Source organism: Myxine glutinosa, chromosome 2 (assembly GCF_964187855.1).
Source record: "Myxine glutinosa chromosome 2, kmMyxGlut1.1, whole genome shotgun sequence".
In the NCBI taxonomy this organism is placed as follows: Eukaryota; Metazoa; Chordata; class Myxini; order Myxiniformes; family Myxinidae; genus Myxine; species Myxine glutinosa.
This window is the reverse complement of record NC_136262.1, coordinates 26,047,527-26,075,026: the sequence shown is the minus strand read 5'-3', so window position 1 is coordinate 26,075,026 and position 27,500 is coordinate 26,047,527. Positions and strand designations below refer to the sequence as shown.

The following is a 27,500-nucleotide window of genomic DNA, read 5'->3' as shown; positions in this document are numbered from 1 at the left end:
TGTAGCCACGTCCAACATGTTCCTCAGCAGGTACTCCACCGCAGGAGAGCCACCCTTGCTCTTAGCCCTGTTGGTGAGACATGACAGCCCATGATGCTCAACACTCCGTCCGATGAAAAATAAAAAGGGCGTTAATTGAGGGAATCATCAAAAACACCACAAGGAAAGAACCCAACTCATTCAGAAAAATCAGTGCTCGAATCAATTTCCAAGGCATAAATAAAATTCTACCTATTGATCCAACTTCTCGTCAGTTCCTTGGCACCGTGAACGATTCTACGTTTCCATATGCTGAAGATGACATGAGAAGAGATTGTGAGTGGATGGAGGCCAAGTTATGTAGTGAGGGTGTGGTGGAGTCAACAAGTGAGGGAAAATGCACACGTATGTACGTCATAGGAAACAACTCATCATCGCACAACTTGCACAATAAGGTACCATGTCTGTTTCCTATGCTTATAGCCTGGTGTTGGCTTAACGGTTAAGGCGGCTGGCTTAAGGTCTTAAGATCTTGGGGTCTTGAGTTTGAGCCCTTGTCGTTCCATTGAATTAACCCCAGGTGGATTGACTCAGCAAACCATCCTTCCAAGGTCAGCAAAATGAGTACCAGCTTACTGGTAACAGGGGGCACTGCATCAGTGGCACAGCCACGCTTCCAGAAAATGATGCAGCCAAACAGCCACAGGCTACATAAGAAACCGCAACCACCACCAACTGTTAGGAATTGTTTTTATCTTCACTTTATTCTTCTACTCCAATAACCATGTGTCGTCCCATCAATATGTATATTCATTTGTGGTACATCTCAGCTCAGTATCTGGAAATATATTTGGCTCGGCTTCTTCTTCTTTAGAGTGCAGCACATGGCTCGAGCATATACTCACCTGTATAAGCAACTTGAATGCTTATACAGGTGAGTGTTCATATCTCTAGGCCATCCTGCAACTCCTTGGCCTATTTCCTCCATTAGTTATTATCAAGCATTTGTGTGGTGGTTGTGTTTACTTTTAGACTAGAACAGTTGGAACAGTTTATTCGACGGTGCAGCCTCGTGAGCGTGCCAAAGTCTGAAGCCTCGGCCTAGTGTCAGGTGTGCTTATATCATCTTTATTAGACATCATACGGATGTAGACGAACACTCGTTTTACGCTGAGTGCGTTGCGCATCGTGTGCAGCGAATTTCACCTCCCCGCGCCTTGTATTTAGTATTTTTTTTTTTAAATGCTTCTGTACACCGCCCTTGAGGCTTGGTTTGCAAGCCACCGTCTACAATTACAATAGAAGAGACATAACTCTTTTATGGAATTTTTTTTTGGAGTTCATGTTTTATCCTCAAAAAACAGACCGTAGAGAACACATATTCATGTTAAACGATTGGCCTTTAAAAGCTACCCTTATGAAGGGGGACAGACATCTGTACAAACTCACAAGCTGACATTTGGGTATACGTATAGTCGTATATGGCAGACTTCTGAAGGAAAAATTGCATCAACTTACTAAAACTGGATAAAAACACCTTGAATGCTTTTACATATGATAATTTATAACAATACGGCAATATATTACTTTATAAAATGCATTATGTTAATGATTAGTTAGTGATGAAATAAACACTATTTACCAATCATCAAAAAAAATGCGAAAAATGAAATCCCTATTAGGTCTGAAGCAATAACGCCTCCCCAACGTGTCCTGAAAAATGAAAGAACCCTCAGTGAATTGCAATGCGAATCGCTAAAATTATTTTCTACTTTCTCAAGGACAAGAAGTCACAACATTTGAAGAGATTTCACAGTAGTTGTTTTGACTTAAACGAAAGAGTAACAACAACCTCTGGCACAGTTTAACTGTCGATTTTCTGCTGGATTCTCACGCGTCAGGGTAGCATAATTCACATTTCAGGTAACCAAACAAAACATGGGTTATAAAGAACTCGTAGGAGATTTTGGCAATGTTACGGGGACCAAACTGCTTGTAGAATAAAGAACTAGTCTTGCAGGTGAAGGCGAGTGTCGATCTTTGTCAGCGGATAGGTAGAACAATAGATGAAATAAACAGGATGGTGATCGAGCCACGGGCATCAATTGAGGTATGCTAACCACCGTGGACATCAATTGTGGTATGTTAACCAACATGGACATTGATCGATCGAGGTATGCCAACCACCGTGGCCATCAATCGTGGTATGTTAACCAACATGGACATTGATTGAGATATGATAACCACCGTGGCCATCAATCGTGGGTATGTTAACCAACATGGACATTGATTGAGGTATGCTGACCACTGTGGCAATCAATCGTGGTATGTTAACCAACACGGACATTGATTGAGGTATGCTAACCACCGTGGCCATCAATCGTGTTATGTAAACGAACATGGACATTGATTCAGGTATGCTAACCACGGTGGCCATCAATCGTGGTATGTTAACCAACATGGACATTGATCAACAACAACAACAACAACATGCATTTTAAGGCCATTTTTCCTGCTAGAGCAGAGTTAGACTTGCGGTCCCCATGACAATCTTCTCCATTTTGCCCTATTTTCTGCATCTCCCCTTGTTAACCCCCTTGCCCGCATTTCTTCTTCTACCATCTTTAGCCAAGTCTATCTCGGTCTTCCCCGTCCTCTACTTCCTTCTACATTCATTTCCATCAGTCTTCTCGACCAGTCACTTTCATCCTTCCTCAACACATGACCAAACCATCTCAACCTGTTCCTCTTCACAGCATCAATCACAGGCTCTATTCCCATCATCTTTCGCAATTCATCATTTGTCTTCCTCTCTCTCAACGATACTCCACACATCCACCGACCATTCGCATTTCCACCCTTTCCAGCCTTCGTTGCTGCTCGACGTTCATTACCCACGTCTCGCTCCCATAAATCATAACACTTCTCACACATGCAGCATACACCTTTCCCTTCAGCTTCAACGACACTCCCCTCCTCATCAGCACGCCACTCAGTTCCCGAAACTTCTTCCATGCACATCTCACTCGAGCAACCGTTGCCGAGTCCGATCCACCTTCTCCATTCAGCACGTCTCCGAGGTAGCAAAATGTTTTCACACCTTCCAGCTTCACGCCGTCTCCAAGATCCAACTCAGCATTTCCTCCATCTGCAGCTCCCTCTGTGCACACCTTACACTTGAATGTAGCTGCCACACTGGTTAATGACCCTCTCAAACCACTACATTTTTGATGAACCCACTCAGCGCACATTGCACATTGAATGGAGTTCACTCCGACACCTTTCCTGCACACAGCACACGGCCACTTCCCAGTTCTTTCCACCTCACCACATGCTTTACCACCTGCCATGACCTTCGTCTTTCCGATATTCACCTTCAGACCTTTTCTCTCCATAAATTCCTTCCACTTGTTCATCTTTTCCTTCAGTCCATCCATACTTTCTGCAATTAACACCAGATCATCTGCACACAACAACTCCCACGGTAAACCCTCCTTTACGTTCTGAGCCAGCACCTCCAACACAGCTACAAATAGTAGTGGACTTAGTACCGGACCCCTGATGCACTCCCACCTTCACCTCAAACTCACCACTGTTCCCGTCCTTCGTCCTTACAGCTGTGCGCGCTCTTTTGTACATTGCCATCACTACTCTGATCAACCATTCCTCCACTCCTAACTTCCTCAATGCACATGTCACTACTTCGCGTGGAACCCTATCAAATGCTTTCTCCAGATCAACAAACCCAAGAAACAACTTCTTCCTCTTCTCCATGTACTTCTCCTGCAACTGCCTTACAATAAAAAGCCGTCTGTTGTTCCTCTTCCTGGCATAAATCCAAACTGCATTTCGTCAATCTTCACTTTCTTCCTTATCCTCCTCTCCAACACCCTTTCCAATACCTTCATTCCATGCTCCAATAACTTTATCGCTCGATACGAGCCACAGTTCAGAGGGTCACCTTTCCCCTTGTATAGAGGGACGAGGGTACTCAGTTCCCAATCCACTGGAATGCGGCCTTCTTTCACCACCAGATTACAGATCTCTGTCATTCTCCTCACACCCCAACTTCCTGCTGGCTTCAACATATCTCCCACAACTCCGGTCAGCCCTCCCGCTTTTCTACTCTTCATTGCTTTTATCGCTTCCTCAACTTCCTTCTCAGTTATCTTCTCTGCCGGTCTTCTCTGCTAACATGTCTTCATGCTAACCACCGTGGCCATCAATTGTGGTATGTTAACCAACATGGACATTGATCGAGGTATGCTAACCACCGTGGCAATCAATCGTGGTATGTTAACCAACATGGACATTGATCGAGATATGCTAACAACCGTGGCCATCAATTCATCCTCCGTCGTGCGAAGTCCTTCCTTGGCACACCTGAGCTCCTCACCACATACAAGGCTTTCATCCACAGCTCAATGGAATACTGCTCTCCCCTCTGGGCTGGAGCTCCTGCCTCACACCGAGCTCGTCTTCATGCTGTTGAAACCAAAGCGTTCAGAATCATTGGGATCTCCCGCGATGAAGCGAACTCCAAGGGCCTTTCACTCACTCACCACAGGCAGGTTGGTGTTCTTTCCGTCTTCTACCGACTCCTCTCCGGCCTTGCCCCCCCCCCCACCCCCCCCCCCCAGCTCTCTCTGGGCTCTGTCCCCCAAATATTCCTACAGGTCAACAAGATCTGCCTGCAACCATCTTATGGTTAAACTGCCAAAATCAAGACTCTCTGCTCACCTTCACTCCTTCATTCCTCTTTTCTCCCACCTCTGGAACAAACTCCCTCACTCTCTTCAATCCCACTCCTCCCTCCAGGTCTTTAAAACAGCTGCTCACAACCATCTCTTATCTTCCCCCATCCAAAACCTTGATCTTTTCTACCCCCGCTAATTTCACCCCAAATCCTCTTTTTTGAAATACCAACTTCTTTCCTGGAAGTCCTTGGTGTCCTTGTGTTTTATACTTCTCCCACCCCCCCCCCCCCTTTCCACGCCTCCTCCCCCCAAGCCCTCTCCATCCCACACATCTCCCGATGTCCCTGCTCTCAAATGTTGTGTTTGTGTGCTTCCCCATCTCTCCCCATCTTGTCTACCACTCCCTCTTTTTATATATTTTGTTTGTCTGTTTGACTTGTTTGTGTGATAAATGTTAGCTCTTTCACGAGCCTCGATTCTGGATACAAAAAAAATAAAAAATAAAATTGTGGTATGTTAACCAACATGGACATTGATCGAGGTATGCTAACCACCATGGCCATCAATTGTGGGATGTTAACCAACATGGACATTGATCGATCGAGGTATACTAACCACCGTGGCCATCAATCGTGGTATGTTAACCAACAGCGACATTTATCAAGGTGTGCTAACCACCATGGCCATCAATCGTGGTATGTTAACCAACATGGACATTGATCAGGGTATGCTAACCACCGTGGACATCAATTGTGGTAAGCTAACGACCGTGGCCATCAATCGTGGTATGTTAACCAACAGCGACATTTATCAAGGTGTGCTAACCACCATGGCCATCAATCGTGGTATGTTAACCAACATGGACATTGATCAGGGTATGCTAACCACCGTGGACATCAATTGTGGTAAGCTAACGACTGTGGCCATCAATCGTGGTATGCTAACCTCCGTGGCCATCAATCGTGGCATGTTAACCGACATGGACATTGATCGAGGTATGCTAACCACTGTGGACGTCAATCATGGTATACTAACCACTGTGGACAATCATGGCATGCTAACCAACATGGACATCGATCGTGGTATGCTAACCACAGTGGATATTGATTGAGGTGTGCTAACCACTGTGGACGTCAATCATGGTATACTAACCACTATGGACAATCATGGCATGCTAACCAACATGGACATCGATCGAGGTATGCTAAACACTGTGGACATCAATCGAGGTATGCTAGCTACGTGGACATAAATTGTGGTATGCTAACCACTGTGGACATCAATCGTGGTATGCTAACCTCCGTGGCCATCAATCGTGGCATGTTAACCGACATGGACATTGATCGAGGTATGCTAACCACTGTGGACGTCAATCATGGTATACTAACCACTGTGGACAATCATGGCATGCTAACCAACATGGACATCGATCGAGGTATGCTAAACACTGTGGACATCAATCGAGGTATGCTAGCTACGTGGACATAAATTGTGGTATGCTAATCACTGTGGACATCAATGGAGGTATGCTAACCACTGTGGATATTGATTGAGGTGTGCTAACCACTGTAGACATAGATCGTGGTATGCTAACCACTGTGGATATCAATCGAGGTATGCTAACCACCCTGGGCATGGACTCAGTGACAACTGCCATGAACGTTGTTTGAGATGTATTAACCACTGTGGACATCATTTGAGGTATGATATCTACTGTGGACATCAATCGAGGTATGCTAATCACCATGGACATCGATTGAGACATGCTAACCACCATGGATGTTGATTGAGGTGTGCTAACCACCATGGACGTTGATTGTGGTGGTCAACTGCCGTGGGAATCGAGGAAGAGCAGACGTTTCGTGTGTTAACCCTTCATCAGAGCAGAGGATGGAGTGGATGGAGTGGATGGATGGATGGATGGAGATGCAGATGTTGATGCTAACCACCATGGACTCCTTCCTTCCCATGGCGGTTAGCATACCTCGATCAATGTCCTGCTGATTCTATCCATCATGTAAAAATGTAGTTTTTGAACCAAAAGTAAAGTTACCTAGGTCCATGACTGAATAGACTTTCATGGAAATGTCAAAGTAATTGGAATTCAACTCGCAGTAATCATTCCCGCTTACTTTCATACCGATAAAACAATTTGCTGACAAATGTCTAAAATTACCCCTGAATATGCTTAACCCCCCAACCCCAAAGTATCGACAAGCTCAATAAAACGCACATAGAGTAAGGAAAGCATGACGCATCATCGGTTTGTATCTTAATTCTGCCTATTTTCGAGTAAGGCAGCGATTTCTGCACTGGAGCAAGTGTTGTGAGACAACGTCCGAACAGTACCACCTTGGGAAAGTTGGGCACCGGTGTGGTTAGCCCCCAAATCTCATTTACCACGGGGCGATAGCAACAGGTGTACGTGAGAACGAGGAGAGCCGAGCAGTACACCCATCGATGACAAGAGTGGGCGAGACCAGGCCACACTCCCATCTCCCATCCCAAGACTTTTTAACAGTTAACACCTAGGGTCGGAATTGCGAAACAGAGTAAAGATATCACACGACTTTCCACTTTGAAGGTATTAGCTGTCGGGCGATGGGAAGAAAGAAGCAAAGTCAACAAACGGCACGCACAGTGAAAACTGGTTTAGGACTTGTGCTTTGAACACTCACAAACACAGTACACAAAGCCCGAGCTGCCTCCACGAATGGCCATTGTGTGCAGCGACTGTAGTAAATTCCTTGGAAAACCTTTTTGTGCTCGCCATAAAAAAGAACAGGCTTTGGATCCGAGCCAATTGTCCCTCAACGGCCAGATAAGGTTTCGAGAACAAGGCCTTCATTTATTTCGGCTGTGGAACGCTGTCAGAGCTGCCATTCACCATTTTCTTCCGAGCTCCCCGTTTCAATAATTCACTTCGGTGCTTGTTTAATTTCACCGCTTGCAGATCAGAGGTTTGAAGCGGCTGTCAGACCGTTTCCTGAGAACGGTGCGGAAAAGAAAGGCAGCAGCATGAGGCATTGCCGAGCGCTTTCTGAATTGTCGCTGCCTGTCCACTTGCATTGATTCATGCGAGAGACAGACGAGGAGATCCGTACGACTGTATTTAGCTTTGAATGAACACTAACAGCTCCGATGCTCAAGGATGGCCGTGAGGACCGGCCTGACACTCGAGTCAAGGTTGTCCCAATCACCTCTCCGAAAGCTCAAGGCACTGGAGCTTGGCATGAACGGATTTAAGTGCTGCTGCATTTCCAGTTAAAGAACCACTCTCTGAGTGTCATTTGCCAAATCCAGATAACTGGAAGTGAGCAACAAGCATGGTTGAGCAATGCTCATGGAAACTGGGAGACAGGGATTTGGAATTGAACAATGCCAACGCTTGGTCTAAATGCCTGCAGCTGTTCAAAACAAATGATGGAATGTCTCGAAGCATCAAGGAAGTCGAAGATAATGAGAAAGCCAGCTTAAAGATGTCCATGCCTCTGGAAGGAAACACATCATGATGCAATCATTTTGTGCACAACAACCAGAAAAAAACAGTTTAAAGTTATTCGGAATAACAGCAAGGAAATCAAACAAAAGCCAGACCCAAGCGAACGTGAAGGAGGCCACGCTAATTCAAATGCATAACGGGGTATTACGTAAATGGACCCTTGGAAATTATGGACCCCAAGGAGTTCAATGCCATTTGCAAAACCGTTGGCATAGCATCGACGAGTACACCGCCTTCCGGAGGGGACGTTAAACCGGCTGCGCCTTCCGCTCGCACTTGCTCGTGTACATTAAAGATCCCACGGTGGTTCTTGAAAATATCAAGCCATTGTATGGATCCTACATCCAGACCAAATTACTACCTTGTTGTAAGGCCACTTGGGCAGCACCCTTTGATATAGTAGCAACCTGTCCAGTGTAAATTCTCACCTGTTAAAGCATCCACAAACTAGAAATGAGCAAGCCCGATTCCCTTCCAGATGGGGTATAAGAGCAATTCCTTATAACATACAAGATCTTTCATGAATGCTGGCAATGGCAATGGTGGAAAATGGCCCAAGGTTTGGATTGAGAGAAAAGAAGAGAATAATAGTAATAATAATAATAATAATAATAATAATAATAATAATAAATGGCAACTCCTTTGAGCAATATTGAAGGCAAATTAAAAGGAAACACGATACAGAGAAAGCAAAATACTGTAACACCAAACAAAGAACTGCCAATCGCGGAACCACATATCTCATGTTGGCGTTATACTCAGTGATACCCTTATTTCTCAAGTTTTACTCTTATTTGTAACTTTTACTCTTATTTACAAGCCTGGTGTTGGATTAACTGAAAAGGTGGCTGGCTTAAGATCTTAGTTAGGGTCTTCAGTTGAAGCCCCTCAGTCAGGTTCACTATGTTGACAAATATAATTTCGTTCAAAATTTTGGGAGATAAGCAAACCTGTACATTTTTGGAATCATCAGAGCATGGAGAATCTGAAAATCAATGTTGGCATTTGCACAGACACAGATTTTGGATTTTCAAAATGGCCACCATAAAATACATATTTTGCGCTATCTCGGCTTCTACTCAACCTAGAAACCTGATTAAATATGCTAAACCTATGTTTTCTGGGTCAAGGAATCCAATAAAGGCCTCAAAATGGTGCTCAAGATTATAGAAAAGCAACAAACAAAGGTAATTGAAAAACCATTGTCTTTATATTTGTGATATAACTGTATTACATAATACATGTTATTGCAAGTCCTTTGAAGTTATAGGTTTGGGTTTATAAAGCAAGAAAGCAGCCTTGTTAGTATCAGATTGAACTATAAGTCCAATACACAGGATCTACTAGGTCTATACCGTTCAGGAATATGCTTTTACAGATCTTCATCACTGTCCTGAGTGTCATTTTCACAAAGGTGTCTACGCAAATGCCAACATTAATTTTTGGATTCCTCGTGCTCTGAATATTCCAAAAATGTATAGTTTTGCTAATCTCCAAAAATTTTGAACGAAAAAACATAGTGAACCTGATTACCTGTCGTGTCGTTAGATACAACACCGGGTGGGTTGACTCAGCCTGTCATCCTTCTGAGGTTGGCAAAGTGAGTACCGGTTTACTGGTAACAGGGGGCCCTGCATCAGTGGCACAGTCACGCTTGCAGAAATTTATGCAACCAGCAGCCATAGGCTGCTTTCAAAATGATGACAGTAAGTTTTCTGTTTGGAATGATTTTCAATTTTGTTTAACTGCCAGGTAGACAGACAGAGTAAAGATATTACCACACTCCTCTCTGCGCAGGTGCGCTCGGGACAAATTCAGAGCCAAGTTACTGTAAAACGAAACGCCTGCATGTTCAAAATTCATGATTCATGTTCAAAATATAACATTCAATTAAAAAAAACAAGTTGTTCCTCGATTATAAACTGATAAGACCGACGGACAGGATGGACATGAGCCATTTGCTTAACCCCGCTTTTCACTTCGCGTGCACAGGGTAATAACATGCTGCCATGCGTATTTGCCAACACGAGTTGCACGTTAGATATTTAGGCACATAACAGTTGTGCACAGAGACTTGTACTGAATCCGAATCAGATCATATCATGCCAATCGTGGAAATGCAACTTCACACCATTCATAAGTTGGCTGTTGCCAATGCCAACATGTCTGTTTTATTACATGGTAAGATAAACATTATGCTGTTTTGAGTTTTGAAGCTGACTGTTCATATATAGGATTATTCCCAACCCCAAAAGTAGCCACCAAAACAAAATTTTCAGATCTCTCAATGCGTCATGAAACCAAAAAAGGAATGCTACGTGAGAGGTTCCGGTCTGATCTGTGCAGGAAGTCCATAATTCGCGGAGTTTTGTTGAGCCACACACAAATAAGAGTGCACTGGATTAAGCAAAGTACAGTAAATTCAATTTAATGGTAAAAGTACTGCACTGCCAGCTAGCTTTGTGGTATTGCCCTGAAAAATATGTCTGGGAAATTAAAATATGGTGGCATGTTTCAAGAGCAGTCCACTAGGCAGAAACGAGCAGTTTTGTAAAATGAAGCATGGAGTTCAAAACCAAAAGAAGTTATTAAAATAAGTTACCAAGAGTTACCAAAAGAAGAAGTATTGAGAGAATTTTTCTGTCCTTCCCAATTTTAAGAGGGCAGAAAATATGAGATTCATCATCGACTATAAAATGTCACCTACCTTTTCAATACGGCTCCTCTGCTGACGGCACTATCCCAGAATACAGCTCATCAACGGTATTATTCCCATCTTTACCTGTGCGAACGAAGGTGGACGTAGGTTATGTTTTCACTCCTGTTTGTCTGCCTGTCTGTTTTCTTGTTACTTGGGCAAAAAAAAATTCTTTTTAAATAAATTAAAAAAACAAACTGTTTAAAACCTTTTAAAATCCTATTTCTTTTAGAGGTCAAAAGGTCAACATAGGTCAAAGGTCAACCACTTTTTCAGATCTCTAAAATCCTCAATTTTCATCTGATTGACTTGAAATTTGAATACGATTTACATATCAGCTAACTGAATTCAACCACCAAGTATTTTTGAGGTCAACATAGGTCACAAGGTCAACAACTTTTTTTCGAATTTCTAAAATCTTCAATTTCCATCCGATTGATTTGAAATTTGAAGACGATTTGCATATCAGGTCACTGAATTCAACCATCAACTAATTTTTTGAGAACAACATCAGGAAAAAGGTCAACAACCTTTTCAACTTTCTAAAAGCCTCAATTTCCATCCGATTGATTTGAAATTTGAATAGGATTTTCATGTCAGCTAACTAAATTCAACCACCAAGTATTTTTGAGGTCAACATAGGTCACAAGGTCAACAACCTTTTTTCGAATTTCTAAAATCTTCAATTTCCATCCGATTGATTTGAAATTTGAAGACGATTTGCATATCAGGTCACTGAATTCAACCACCATTTTTTTTTTAGGTCAAAAGGATGCTCTACTGAGTGCCATTCTACTTTATTCTGTTTTGCTCTATGAGTGATTTTTCATTTGCTTGTCTTTGAGCAGGATATCTCAAAAATGTTATGCATGGATTCAAACAGAACTTCGTGGATGATTTAGTTAGGTGACAAGTACAAGTCATATGCAATGTTTTATCGCCGTGACATAGTCATACCACTGTTTGGTTGATGGAAGTTTTAAGTGTAATAAGATTACCAGTATGTAACGATGCAGTACATCCGACTCTTGTAAAAACAATATTTCTGATTCTTTTAACATCCACATTGCAGACGGGACACCTGGCTTTACATTTCCCGTCTGGGACACAATGTGCTCTATGATCCAGGTCAGAGCAATCTTCAGCCTTAAATGTGACAGGAACATGTTTCAGGAAAATATTTTATTTGAGTTATTAAAGGGACTATTTACAACAAAATTTGCTTCGTAAAGCAAAATTAAATACAAAGAGGTTAGTATGAATTCACTCGACCAACGATAGGTGGCTCCATACATATCATTACTTTAGGTATAGAATATGATGGAATTTTCAACCTCATGCCACAACATTCCACAGATGGTGGAGTTGAATCTTGGCATGAAGACACCAGGGCATTTTATCGGCCTGGGCACAGAAACCGTTTCTCAACCTCATTAATGAAAACAACATGTCAATGAGATGAAGAGTTAGGACGAACGCTGCAGCGTGAGCTGATTTAGCTAAATTAATAATGATCAACTCACAACTCACAACAACGAGGTATAAGTAAGACATGCCATGATTGGAAAAACCTCAAAAAATATGTATATGAAAAAAATTCCATGGGCTATTCGAGTGAGAGGATAAGAGCCATGGTAACCATCCTCTGTGATCATTGCCTTGACAGAGAAATCAATATGTGCAGAAGCGCAACTAATTGTTTTTGAGATTGTTCGAGACAGTGTGGCTTATCCAAAAAGCTTACATTGAGAAGAAAAACTCGATATTCAAGAAACAGGCTGCCGAGAGGTAATCCAAGAACTTCCTGGCTTGTAACAGCCGAGGCTAACAGATTTAGTGGCCAAACTGGGTGGTTCAGAATTCAAGCTGAGTGAATTTGTAGAAAATCTTTTTTTTTTTTTTGTATAGAGAATCGAGGCTCATGTAAGAGCTAACACATTGAACATGAAAACATGCACAGACACATAGAACATACAATGAAGGGAGAGGGAGACAAGAGGGGGAGAGAGAGGGAAGCACACATGCACACAACAGGAGAGAACAGGGATGTCGGTAGATCTGTGGAAGGGGGAGGGCTGGAGGAGGAGGGAGGGGTACATGGTATAAAGAAAAAGAAAACTTCAAGGAATTTCAGGAAAGAAGTTGGGGATGGAAAGAGGCGGATTTTGGGGTGTATTAACAGGGGTAGAAAAGATCAAGGTTTTTGATGAGGGAGGATAAGAGATGGTGGTGAACAGCTGTTTTAAAGACGTGGAAGGAGGAGTGGGATTGAAGAGAGTGAGGGAGTTTGGCCCAGAGGCGGGAGAAAAGAGGAATGAAAGAGTGAAGGTGAGCAGAGTCTTGATTTTGGCATTTCACCAGAAGAGGGTTGCTGGCAGATATTGTGCGTCTTGCAGGAATATTTGGGGGACAGAGCACAGACAAAGCAGGGGGAGCAAAGCCGGAGAGGAGTCGGTAGAAGACAGAAAGACCATCAACCTGCCTAAAGGTGAGAGAGAGAAAGGCCCTCAGAATCAGCTTCATCGCGGGAGATTCCAATGATTCTGAATGCTTTGGTTTAAACCACGTGAAGCCGAGCAAGGTGTGAGGCAGGAGCACCAGCCCAGAGGGAAAAGCAGTATTCCATTGAGCTGTGGATGAAAGCTTTGTATGTGGTGAGGAGCTCAGAAGCCCCCAGAAAGGACTTCGCACGACAGAGAATGCCCAGTTGGTGACTGGCTTTGGAGGCCAGCTTGGAAATGTGGTTTTCCCAAGAAAGATCATGGCAGATAGTGAGACCCAAAAGCTTGAGTGACAGAACTTCTTCAAGAGCAGTGTTCAGCAATTAGATGTGTGTTGTCCAGACTGTCTTTTCGGAGAGACAAAGTGAGAGTGTGAGATTTGTCAGGATTGAAAGACATGTTCCACTTGCTTGACCAGTTTGTGATTTTATCCAGGTCTGCAGAGAGTGAAGAGGATGTTGTCTACCGATCTGAGGGTTGAGAAATGGAATGGCAGAGAGTGGAGTCATCAGCAAAGAGATAGAGAGGATTTTCCAAAGAGTCGGAGAGATCATTAATGAAGACGAGAAAAAGCACAGGGACCAGAACACTGCCTTGAGGAACTCCAGCCTGAACAGGAAGGGAGAGATGAGAGAATTCCATTCAGAGCCACACGTTGACTGCTACCAGAAAGGAAGTCTGCAAGCCATGAGTGGAGGTTTCCATGGATACCATAGGAGGAGAGTTTGGTGATCAGAGCGGGGTGTCAGACCGTATCGAAGGCACGTGATATGTCAAGGGAGACAGCTGTAATTTCCTGTTTGGCATTGAGGACCTCCATCCATTGTTGAGACAGCAGAAGCAGCATGTCCAGAGTAGAGTGACCTGGTCTGAATCCAAATTGATGATCAGAGATCAAGCCATTGGAGAAGAGGAAGGATTTGATATCAGAAGCGATGATTGATTCCATGACATTGCTGATTATTGGGAGCAGGCTGATTGGTCTGTAGTTGCAAGGATGTGTTTTTGGACCTTTTTTGTGGAAAGCACTAATGTTGGCTGATTTCCAAGCAGAAGGCAAATGACCTTGAGCAAAAGAGAGTGTGAAAAGAACAGAGAGATTATGAGATAGAGCGGCAGAGCAGGATTTTAGGACCTGTGGGCTGATGCCATCTGGTCCAGTTGCAGAGTCAGAGTCGAGGTTTGACAGAAACCTCTCCACATTGTCAAGGGAGGACACCAAGTCCAGGAGCAGCTGGGTTCGACTGGGTAAGGTGGGTACAGAGAGAGAAGGGTTTGGGACACAAGACTTTGAGGCAAACACAGAGTTGAGGCATTCGGCTTTGTCAAGTGCAGTGTCAACTGTGTCGCCATATGAGGTAAGCGAGGGGATAGAGGGAGAACACACACCAGAAACAGATTTGACCAGATGCCTCCAGGATTTGGAGGAGGGAGACAGAATTGAGAGTTCAGTCTTGAGGGTGGAGAGATATTGTTTCCTGGCTCTCCTGAGGGTAGACACACACTTATTCCGAGCTTTGTGAAAGGAACTGAGATTGCCTTCATTTGGATTAGCCTCCCAAGAGGCAAAGGCAAGTTGTTTCAGGGCAACTGCCTCACCACAAGATTCATTGTACCATGGACGGGAGGAAGGGTAAGACAACTGAAGACGAGATGGGATAAATCTATGCATGAGAGAGAGCAGTTTATTTTGGAAGAATTCCCAGGAAGAGTTTATGTCAGAGGCAGTCGAGATGGCAGACCAGTCCAGATGATTGATGGCTGCTTGAAGACCATGCCAGTCTGCCTGAGTGAAATGCCAGACTCGTCGACGTTGAGGAGGCTCTCTGAGAATGGCCAGAGAGATATCCACTTAAACAAGCACATGATCAGATGAGCCGATTGGAGCAGAAGGAGAGCAGCAGACATTTGCAGGGAAATTAGTCATAACCAAGTCTAGAAGAGAAGATGCTCCGTTGATTGAGATCCGGGTCCGGAAATTGACAGATAGTGTCAGTCCCAGTGATTTTAAAAAAACCACCTTTAGAGGCCATTTTTCCCCGCAAGCGGGGGTTGGCCTTTTTCGGGAACCGTGGTTGTTGTTGTTTTTTGGTCCACATTTTGAAGCAATGTTTTACGGCCGGATGCCCTTCCTGACGCCAACCCTTTTTGCCGCCTTTAACGCCAAACAGGGAATTACCAGTGAACTGGTACTCAATTAGCCGACCTCGGAAGGATGACAGGCTGAGTCAACCCCCCTGGCGTTAATTCAGCGATCGACCGGGATTCGAACCCAGGATCCTAGGATCCTAAGCCGGCACCCTAGCCGCTAGCCCAACACCAGGGTTCACCAGTGATTCACAGACGTAATTTGCAGAGGAGCCATGGCTGGTGAGAGCGGTACCCACACCCAGCCAGCTGGCATGATGACAGTTGAAGTCACCACATATGAGGAAGAGAGAGTTGGGATGAGTGGATAGAAGTTTGTCCATGTTGTCAGACAGCGAGATGTAGATGGAGTCATCACTGTTTGGTGGACGGTACAAAACGTATATGAACAAAATGTGGGGGTGGGGGGGGGGTGGGGGGGGGGGGGAGGGGAAGCCGTAGCCAGAGGTACTACTGGGTGTGGGGAGGAGAGAGGGCAGTGCAGTGCAGGGAGAGTGAGGAAGAGAGTTTTTGATAAAGATAGCAACCCCACCACCAGGACGAGGCTCAGGTCTATCAGACCGGAGGAGAGAGTAACCAGGAAGAGATATTAAGGAATCAGAGACATCATGAATGAGGAAAGTTTCTGTTAAGCAGATTACGTCTGGGTTGTCAGAAGCAACCTGTATGGAGAGATCAATCAGGTTTGAGCGAAGGCCCCGGATGTTTGAGGTCCATTCCGTTAAAGAAGAGGGAGGGGAGCATCAGATACAGGACAGGGGATGGGAGGGGTAGGGTAAGATGAGGGGTGAGATGGAGACGTAGGGAGAGCTGTTGATAGTGTGTCAGAAATTGCAGAAGAGGTAGGAGAAAGGGAAGGATGAGGAGGACAAAAGGTTTGATGGTGATGGGATGAGGCACAGTGAAGCATTGTTTGAGGGGGGCAGAGAAAAGCAGAAGGTTGGAGGAGGTGGAGGTATCAGATGGAAGGGAGAGGAAGTGGGGAGGAGGTAGGTTTGAGGAGGAGGATGGGGGAGGGGGAAGAATTGGAGAAAGATGGTAGGGGACTTGGCTTGAATACGCAATATTTCCAAAAACTTTGAACATTTTGCTTTCATATTTCAGATATTTATTCCTCATTACATTATCTCAATTCTGAACCTGATTATATCATGGCGGAGTTTGGCTGAATTTTGTTGCCATGGCAACCAACCAACTTGGCTTGTGTACGTGACATTTCAAAAACTTTTCAAGGCTTAGCTTTCATATTACACAGATTTATTCACCATATGACCCAAAAGGTGGGGCATCTGGAGTATCAACTCCTTGTTCAATTGGAGGTTTCATGACATTCAATAAATATCAGAATTATCCAGTATCAATCCATCTTTCTGTATTTCCTGGTTATCCCAGGCCTAAATTTGGGGGAAAGGGGCATTGTTACTGGCGAGTTTACTTAATTATAATTTGGAAACAAATATGTGGTGTGTTACTGGCGACGCTGAGTTACGGACTCATCAAACATTTCAGTGACATCGCTTCTGCAATAAGATTCAAGATCATATGTAAAAAATACAGATAATACAATATAATGTCCTTTGCTTCATCATTAATTAATGAAGCCATTGTTGCCTATTAAGGGAAACCAGCAGCACCACCAGAGTTAGCACGATTGCCAAAACATATGCAGGAAAGTTGTTGTACAACTACTTCCTCAGATGCGGACAAAACAATTGAATGCAATTAAGTTGCGTGATTTTGAGAGCTATTTGGTTGCACAATTGATCGCTCAGCTATGATAGACCTGGCTTTGGTGGTCAACCATTCTATGAGGCTGCACAAACGAGGCTTCCCATCCCATAAATTATATGAGGCTTCATCTACGCTTTGCCATTAGTTGTGATTTTAAAATGCCATCAGGCATTGGTGGAGGAGCGTCAGGAATGATTCAGAATGACCAGCAGCTACACTGACCAATGGAAGCACAGGATGACATCAGTCAGCCAGCCTATGCTTCACAACTCCAGCTTCATTGGATCTGGTTTATACTGCTGTCTCTGCTGAAGTGTAGCGAGCACAGATTGCGGTGAGACTTCACCTCAAACATCTTATGCCTGTAATGTGTCTACAGTCGTTGCCAAGCAATGCCCTGTGTGAAACTACAAAAAAAAAACTACTTTGGAACTTTCTGAAGCAACTGTGACAACCAAGAGCAGCAGATCTAACCATGTTACAATACAAAAGCAATAAAATACATCATCCACGCTTCTCATTGAATTATGCAGCAACTGACATCCCAACATGCATCAAAGAAAGTGTAAGACGATGTCACTATCTGTTCTAAAGATGTGTATATATATATATATATATATATATATATATATATATATATATATATATATTTATATATATATGTATATATATATATATATGTATATGTATATATATATATATATATATATATATATATATATATATATATATATATATATATATATATATATATATATATACTGTATATATATATATATATATATATATATATATATATATATATATATATATATATATATATATATATATATATATATATATATATACTGTATATATATATATATATATATATATATATATATATATATATATATATATATATATATATATATTGTTACGGATTCGTCACTTCCGTTGTTGTGGTTTTCATCCACTGTAAACATTTTTGATTCCATGTCTTATTATTATTGTTGTTTGAGGGAAATAGCAATTATTATTGTCAAAAGGTAAAAAGGTTAATGTTCTAAATGAAACCGGAACCGGACGAAGAAGAAGAGGAAGTAAAAAAAGAAGGCGAAGCGAGTGAATCGGGGAAGAAGCCGAGCGGCGTTAAGGGTTTGAGCCAACGCTAGCGAACGGAGGTCACTTGCAAACTTTTGGGATTCCCGGGAAAGGGATTCGGGCGACACAGTTGTTGTCGCTGTGACAGATCAACCTGCGTGTCAGGTTTTGCGGTCGATTCCGAAGAGAATCGTTTGACTGCCGTTACGTCTCGAGTACGGGCCGTTGGCCATTTTGACTCGCGCGCTTTGAGCGTCGCGCAAGGTTTCTTTGCTTCACTTCAGCCATTTCCACCGCACCAGACGTTAATCTGGTGTGGGTGTGTGTAACGTGGCTTTTGATTGGAAAATCTGCGTGTGGCCGACTGTGAGCCGTGGAACGTCCATACCCGAGGGTGTGATTTCCGAGTCACCTGGAGGGCGCCTTTGGATTTCCCAGTCGCCTTGAGGGCGCCTTTGTGCAGCTTTGGCCGCGTGACTGTGACTGTCATCCGAACGGGATTCTGGTCTCGATTGGACATCGTTCTGACGATCGCTGGAGCGGATCGACTTTGGCTTGAAGCCGGGATCGACTTTGGTTTGAAACCGGAATCAACTTGGGTTTGAAGCCGGGAAAGAGACATTGGGAATGTTCTTGTTTCACTCACTTGGAGCACAGTGAGTTATATATTACGAAACTGAAGGTACCATCATAGGATATATATTGATTGTACTTTTGATTACTATTATTGTTGTACTGTTACTTTGATTTTCACCTATCGCGGGGGGTTCTGGAACGTAACCCCCGCGATAAACGAGGGATGACTGTATATGGTTGAACCCCCCAAAAATTGATACAAAAGGTTTTTCAATGGATTCTGGTACCATTGTGCATACTAAATAACATACTAAAAATCTAGTAACATCTGACTTCCGGAAAGGGGTCATTTTCAAGATGGCGTCCAAGATGGCCGCCGGGAGCTTAAAATGGCCATATCTCAATTATTATTCAACCTAGAAAGGTGGTTTTGGTGTCTAACCCTAGGTTTTAGGGCCCAAGGAGTCCAATTGAATCAATAAAATTACCATCAGTTAATTATTTATTGACAAGTCCAAGATGGCATCCCAAGGTGACATCCTGATCCACTAAAATGGCTCTGTCGAATAGTAGTCAACCTAGAGAGATATTTTCAGTGTGTATACCTAGGTTTAAGGCACCCAGGAAATCATCAAAATTACTTAAATAAGCACAAAGTAATCAGGTAATCCAGGAAGCCAGGTTTACCAGCCCATTAGGCATTTGTTGTCTTATACAGTTAGTCGCTATTCATTGTCATCCTCCGGGTTATGCGGTATTTACCGTGTGAGACATAATTCGTAGCTGGTGCTCACCATTAAAGCTAGGAGGTGCCTTGATCAATATATCAATATATATATATATATATATATATATATATATATATATATATATATATATATATCAATATCAATATATATATATATCAATATATATATATATCAATATATATATATATATATATCAATATATAAATATATATCAATATATATATATATATATATATCAATATATATATATACAGTGGTACCTCGGCTTACGAGTGCCCCAACGTACGAGTTTTTCGGGATACGAGCCGTCGCTCGGGCGGTTTGTTGCTTTGGGATACGAGCCGAGATCCGATGTACGAGCTCAAAAAATGTATTTTTTTGAATTTTCCGGTTGTGGCTTCCGGTTCCGGTCACGTGGTTATCTTGCCGTGAAAGCATCTCTGCTTGGATATAAAACACGCAATCGTCGAAATACATGAGCGAGGAATCTCCTTGCTCCAGCCGGTGACGTCATCGGCGGGGATCCCCGCCTCCAGAGTGGCTGGTCACGTGACCGCCAAAGCGTGTCGCGCGTGCGGGTATAATGAGCTACACCTGTGGATCACGTGACCACGGAAGCACGCCTCGCTTGAGAGGCATGGCTTTCGGTTTGCGTTTTGCTTTATAAGGCGCGATAAATGGGCTTTTGAGTGTTAGCGGTTCATGGCGTTGACGGTTCATGACGGTTCATGACGGTTCATGACGGTTCATGACGGTTCATGGCGTTGACGGTCAAAAACCCATTACATCAATTTTACCAGGCACTGTACAGTAAGTACAGTGGACACCAAATGCACGGTGGAAGGCTAGAAGTAGAAGATCGTCCAAGACAAGTGAGAATAAGCCATACTTTGGAGATGACGTCATTCGCTGGTCCGATAACCAAAGATGTGGTATAAAAAACCAGGTGAGCTAACAATGCAGCAATGAAGGAATTCGGCCAAGGCACCGGCACACAACGACCTACCTACATCGAAAGACTCAATGCCAATGGTGACAGAAGCCAAGACGGCCGGCTTAAACACCGCCGAAAGACCACGGTGTACCAACTTACGATGCAGAACATCTTGCACTTAATATGATGACAACAGGTGCCATCCTCTGACGTACCATTACAGGTACAGGTACAGTACACGTGAGCACAGAGCAAAAGTTCACTGAAACCGAGATTAAGAAAAAAGAAAAAACACCTCGTGGTCCGTGCTCGATATCCGAGTTTCAATCTTTTCAAACACATGATGCTCTCGGTCACGGTATCTCCTGCGAGCTGCTTCTCCTTCAACCACACAAACAACAACTTCTCCATATCTTCATGGATAGAGGTCCGGAGCTTTGAAATAATCGTAACGCCCTTGGCTGGCGTTATAGCCTTTATGGACTCCTTCTGCTTCAAAATCGTACATATCGTAGAAGGAGTACGATCGTACTGCCTCGCCAAGTCGACAACACGCACACCTCACCTGGCATGCTCTTCTCCTCTGCTTAATAAAACCAGTTTATTTCTTTACATTCTCTTGTATTATGTACAGTATATACGAGGTCGTGCTTGTTTATACATTATTTGTTATTTATAAAGTACATTTTTGTTATTTAAAAGCACCTAACAAAAAAAATTGGTGTTTTTTTTTTGAGGCTGGAACGGATTAATAGCATTTCAATGCATTTGAATGGGAAAATTTGCTTTGACTTACGAGCGATTTGGCTTACGAGCTCCGTCACGGAACGGATTAAACTCGTAAGCCGAGGTACCACTGTATATATATATATCAATATATATATATATCAATATATATATATATATCAATATATATATATATATCAATATATATATATATATCAATATATATATATATATCAATATATATATATATCAATATATATATATATATATCAATATATATATATATATATCAATATATATATATATATCAATATATATATATATATATCAATATATATATATATATATCAATATATATATATATATATCAATATATATATATATATCAATATATATATATATCAATATATATATTGTTGCGGATATGGGATTTGGCCTCCATCCATATCCGCTTGTAAATATTCCCCTATTTCCCCAATACTCCCCAACTATCCCCAATCCCCCATTCCCTAGTCCCATTATCTGTAAACAACACTCTGTAGCCCCGACCTTCCCCTTTTTCCCCCATTAAATGTCGTACCCAGGTTCACCGCATCTCACGTAGACAACTATAAGTGCCCATCTTGCTGTGCTTTACCTCTTGCCGTGTAATCTAACCGTTCTGCATAACCAATATTATATCCTCCTCCGGAGGTCTTGAGAACTGTACCCCTTGTGTCGTTGCCTTAATCCCAGCCGTTGTGTCCTTTCCTTCATTGATCTAGCGTAGCGCGATTCGGCCAACGTTCGAGTGTAATCGGGTAAACTGTGCGAACACGGCGGCCATTCCGCTCGGCCCATCATAACATCTAAGTCGTGTCCGTAACAATTGGTTGTCAGGAGTTGGATTCGGACCTGGGACTAAATTTGTTAGGCCCAAATTTTGGGACACCAATTGTGTTATATCAGTAACAATTGGTGTCGGGAAGTGGGATTGGACCCGGAGCGCGCTTCACGCGCTCGAAATTATTAACGGCGAAATTTGATTTTGTTTTACAAAAATAAAAACCCGAATTTTGAAAGTCGCGCTATGGCAGATCAAGACGGCTGGGTTCCGGTAGAGGAGAGTGAGGCAGGGTCGATCCAGGACCAAATTGAGGGACATGAGGAGAGCGAAGCAGTGAGGGTGGCAGGGTCGCAAAATGGCGGCCTCGCGCACGAGGTTGCGGGCACGCAAAATGGCGCCTCGCACATAGCTACGGCGGCCGCACCCGCTGCACAAGTGGGAGGGATGGCCCAAATGCAGGCCCTCATGGAGCAATTTATGGTGCAAATGCAGGCGTCCCTCAAACTGCAGAGTGAGCAATTGGGGGTAATGGGGAACCGGATGGATGCTCAGGGTGAGCGATTGGAGGGCCAAATGGGGTCCAATAGCGAGAAATTGAGGGAGGACATGGGGGCCAATAGCCAACGGTTAGAACAAAGGATGGGGTCCAATAGCGAGAAATTGAGGGAGGACATGGGGTCCAATAGCGAGAAATTGTGGGAGGACATGGGGGCCCAGATCGGGCGGTTAGGGAGTAGAATAGAGGGATTAGACAATAGATTAGGGGAAATACAGGAGGGGTTAATGGGGGTAGAAAACAGAATGGCCGTTCAGGAGAATCAAATGGAAGGGATGAAAAAGAGGTTAGAGGGGTTAGAAAACAGTATGGAAGGCAAATTGAGGGACATGAGGGACCAAGCGGAAAGGGAAGTTAAACAAATGGGGCAGCAGATAGAGGGGGTCAGAATGGGGGTAGAAACTAAACTGGATGCTCACAGGGAGGAAATGGAGCAGATGAGGGTGGCATCTGGGCAGGAGATGCAAGTGATGGGAGAGGAGATCAGAAGAGGTGTGAGTGAGGAGGTCGGAGGAGTGCGCGAGGAGGTGAGGCACTGTAAGGAGCGCATGGAGAAGGAGGTGAGAAAGGGGACTGTAAAATTGCAAGGTGGTATAGAGGAGTTGACGCTGGGAGTAGAACAACTGACAGTGGGACAAAAGGAGTTGGGGGACCAGGTAAAGAAGAACACAGCGGTAATAGAGGGTTTAAAATCGACACAGAAGGAGATGAAAAAGGACGTAGGGGTAATTAAAAAAGAGTGTCACACGGTACATGAGGACCTGACGAGGAAAATGGACAAGGTGGTAGAGGTGATGGAAGTTAAAGAGCGGGAGGTGCGGGAGCACATAGAAAAAAATAAAGTGGAGTTAGAGGAAGAACTTGAGGAGACGTACCGGGAAATAAAAGAGGTGAAGCAGAAATTAGAAGAAGTGGAAGAAGGGGTGAGCGAAATTAAGAAGCGACGGAGAGGGGATAAGAAAGAGATAAAAGAGGAGATAAAAGAATTGGTCCAAAGTCTGTGTTTGGATCGTGATGATGTGCTCATTAACCGGATGAGGGATTCGCAGGTGATGGAGGAGAAGCGAAGAGGAAGAGGACCCGGTGTAAGTGGTGACCAATATGGTCGTGCGTATGATGCGCCAGGTGATTTAAGGAGCTTGGGGGTCGAGATGGACCCGGGTGTTCGTGAGAGGCCATTGGTGAAGTGTGCGACAGGTCTGGTGTGCGAAAAAGGAGGTGTGCGAGGAAGTCCGACTCTGGGGTGTGTGAGGAAAAAGTGCGTGCCAAGGAGTGAGGGTGCTGGCGAGAGTGAGTCGGTCGTAGCGCGTGTGCGAGGGAGCACATGGAAGCGCGGTGTGGTAAGTGTTACAGAGGGTGTGACGGGAGAGTGTGCGCAAGAGTGTGCGCGAGAAAGGTGTGTGACGGACAGGTGCATGGGGAAAGAGTGCGCTGTCAAAGGCAAGGAAGAGTGTACACCTGTGGTGAGTGTTACAGAGGGTGTGACGGGAGAGTGTGCGCAAGGGTGTGCGCGAGAAAGGTGTGTAACGGACAGGTGCATGAGGAAAGAGTGCGCTGTCAAGAATGGAGGTGAGAGTAGTGAGAGTGACAAGGAGCGTGAGTTGGTTGTGACAGGTGAGCGAGGATGTACACCTGGAATGGAAGGATGCACACCTGGAATGGTAGAGCGTGAGTGGGAATGCACGCTGGAATTGGTAGTGAGGCACGTGGTTGGGTGTGCGAGTGAGAGCACACCTGTGATTGTCACAAAGGAGGTGACCGAGAAAGGGGCGCGAAGAGGTGTGTTGGTGAGGTGTGCGAGCGACGAATGTGTGCCAAGGTGTTCGGTGGTCAGGTGTGTGACCAAGTCGGTGAGCGGAATGGGTGTACCGAGGTGTGTAAGAAGAGGTACGACGAGGAGCATGGAAACGGCTGCATGTATGAGTAAGAAAGGGGTAGCGTATGCATGTAAGCGTGCAGGTGAAGCATCGACGGTAACCGGGTTAGAGGTTAGAACGACTTATAGCCGAATCGGGCCCTCGGTGCGCGTCGGGCAGCTTCGCGTGCCGCGAGAACCAGCGGGGATCCGAGCCACGGCGGGTTCGAAAGGACCGCCGTGCGCGATCCACGCTGGGGCCTCGCGTGGAACGGCCGCGTCCGGGCTCCACTAGGCGGAGCGGGCAGGCCGATAGGAAGGGTCGTCATGGCGACCACTTTCTATTGAGACGTGCCGGCAGGTCGAGATCGGGACATTGGATGGCTCCACGCCGAGGTGGTGCGTGGGATCTCGGCCCGGGTAAGCCCCCGTCCCTGCCACGAATGCGGGACGTATCCAGCCGCTGGCACCAAACAACCCGCATTCATGGCTTGGCTTTACGAAGCCGGGCTTTGGACAGGAATTGGCGCACCGAGAGGCATTAGTAAGTAGACTGTAATGACGAGGATAGTGTTTTGGCCCCAAAATTAGAAAAAAAACACAATTTTATGATTGGCAAGGGATTGGCAGTAATGATTGGCAGATGATGAGTAGTGATTGGCAAATTTTTGATTTGTTGAAATTTGATGTGCAAAATTGGTAGTGGGAGATGCCCGATGTGGTGGGATGGCAACTCTGTCATCCCTCATAAAAGTGGGGGCAAATGCGCTATAGCTTATGGGGTGTATGGCAGTGAAAACTAGCCGGGTGGGTTAGGTTATATTGTTAGGGCCCTAGAAGATGACATTAGGTAACGTTAAGTTTAGTTAGTGACTGATACCTGTAGTGGGGGACGCAGGTAGTTTAGTGTGGATGATAATGACGTGGGAGCGCAATAGTTTAAAGGGACGACTGGGAAGCGCATGTTTCAGAGGGGAGTAGTTAGCTGAGATGATGCCGTGTGTTGAGGATTAAACAGGTGTGATTGAACAGGTGTGATTGCACAGGTGGGCAACTGGACAGGTGTGTGGAGCAGTGTGGAGCAGTGTGGAGCAGTGTATGAGTAGTGAGTGTTGTGGATCAGCGCGAATGCGCTTGGGGAGAGAAGGGTGCAGGTGGCACCAGGTGTGAGAGCACAGGTGTGCGAGTACAGGTGTGTGGAATATATGGAGTAAGTGGTACGGAGTGGTGTGCATGGTGCGAAGGTGTGGATGGGGGAAGAGTGGACCCCTTTCACGAGTACCCGGGGCGGGTAGTGTAAGTGTTAGGTAGAGGGTATAGGTAAATTGTGGTTGGATATTGGCATTTGTGGTGCGGTTGCAGAATGGTATTGTGGATGGGTGCATTAGTGTTGTGGAAATGGCTGGGCGTGTAGCCTGTTAGTGTGTGTAGTTGGTTTGGGCACTCCACCACTGTGAGGATGTCGGCCAGGTGAGGCCGCATGTGGGCTCTGGGAGCCGGTAGTTGTGGATGGGGCCCGAGGATCCGGAGGACGGACCCGGGTAGCCCAGTGCCAGAGGGCACCAGGGGGGTGACAGAGCCAGGAGAGGGCCTTCCCCAGTTAGTTAGGTTAGGGTGAGGAGCTAGGTAAGCTCGGGTGGCAACTGCAGTGGTGGAGGTGTGCAGGTGGATAGACCTGCTGGGAGAGCTACACGTCACAGCCCAGAAATTGTGCGAGGGCACCGGGAGATGAATCGGGGGAGTGAGACCCCAAATTGAAAAGCACCACAGTTTGGTCAATGGGAATTGGTTTTTAGAACCCATAGTGTAAGAGGGCCAATGGTTTGGCAGGAGAAAGACCCCGGGTAATGTAAAGTTGTTAAAGTCATTTAGGAAATAGTTAGGATTGATGAACCTGTCGCACCATACGCAGCCACTTACCTGAGGTGATGATGATGACTCCACACCTGTGTTTCTTTCTTTTGTGTTGCAGGAAATGAGAATTGCTGTGTGGATTTGTGAGACGCATCACGACGTGGATGAGACATTGGGGTGATTCCATCCCTCCCTCCTTAGGAGGGACTGATGATGAATTGGTGATGGCAAATTTTGATGTTGAGTTGAGATGGCAAATTTTGATGAGAGTTGGAAATGGCAAAATTTGATTGGTTAGGAGGGAGAGAAGACGAATTTGGTTTATGGGAGGAACGGGGAAGACAGTAGGGACGTTTGTTGATTTGTAAAGTAGATGTTTATGGTAGTGTTGTGTTTTGTGGATACAGTAAGGGGTAAGGGAGGGGCAATGTAGGTTACCTGGTGGGGGGGGGGGGCGTACGGTAGGAACGTACCTGTCTCACCTGGTTCCCATGTGCCCCCAGTGTGCATCACCTTGTATTGCGTGCACTTTTGCGCCCTTACCACCTTACTCACTTGTCTTCTTCTTTTGTCTCCCACCTCCGAGGATCTGGCTTTGGGGCAGAGAGAGAGGAGAGAGAGGTGCTGGCTCCGCAGTTGTGGGCCTGTACTTTCGCTGCTTGCTGCCTGGATCGATACACCATATGGACCGCAATGTTTGTGGCCGCCCACCATGGACCGCAGTTTTTTTGCGGCCAAGCACCACCCGTTGATGGACCTATGGGTCAACGTGGCACCTATGCCATACAGGTGAACCACTTTTAGTTGGCCCCCTGACGGCCACAATACAGAAATGGACGCGGTTGGCGCCTTTCTTTATTTTTGAAAGAAGCCAGAAGGCCAAGTGCACTTCAGGAAGGCAAGACCAGCGGCAGAACATCGGCCGGCTGCGACACCACCGGTGACGTTGAACACTTTATTGGTGCACCGGATGGTGCTGACTGTACATGATGGGGTGGTGCTTTTGGTGCTTGGATGGGGTGCTCTGCACATTATTAAAGGCCGTAGGGCCACTGAGCACTCGTGGGTTGGTGTATCGATGCTGG

General features: G+C 44.8%; 1 protein-coding gene across 1 annotated transcript in view; it reads right to left on the bottom strand.

Moving 5' to 3' along the window:
- Positions 1 to 27,500, bottom strand: part of LOC137421979 (histone-lysine N-methyltransferase ASH1L) — a 328,014-nt gene that overhangs the window by 151,288 nt on the left and 149,226 nt on the right. The window contains exon 5 of the mRNA XM_078773027.1: positions 1 to 67. This exon is cut by the window's left edge and continues 19 nt beyond it. Within this exon, the coding sequence (XP_078629153.1) occupies positions 1 to 67 (67 nt within the window). The remainder of the gene's footprint in view (positions 68 to 27,500) is intronic.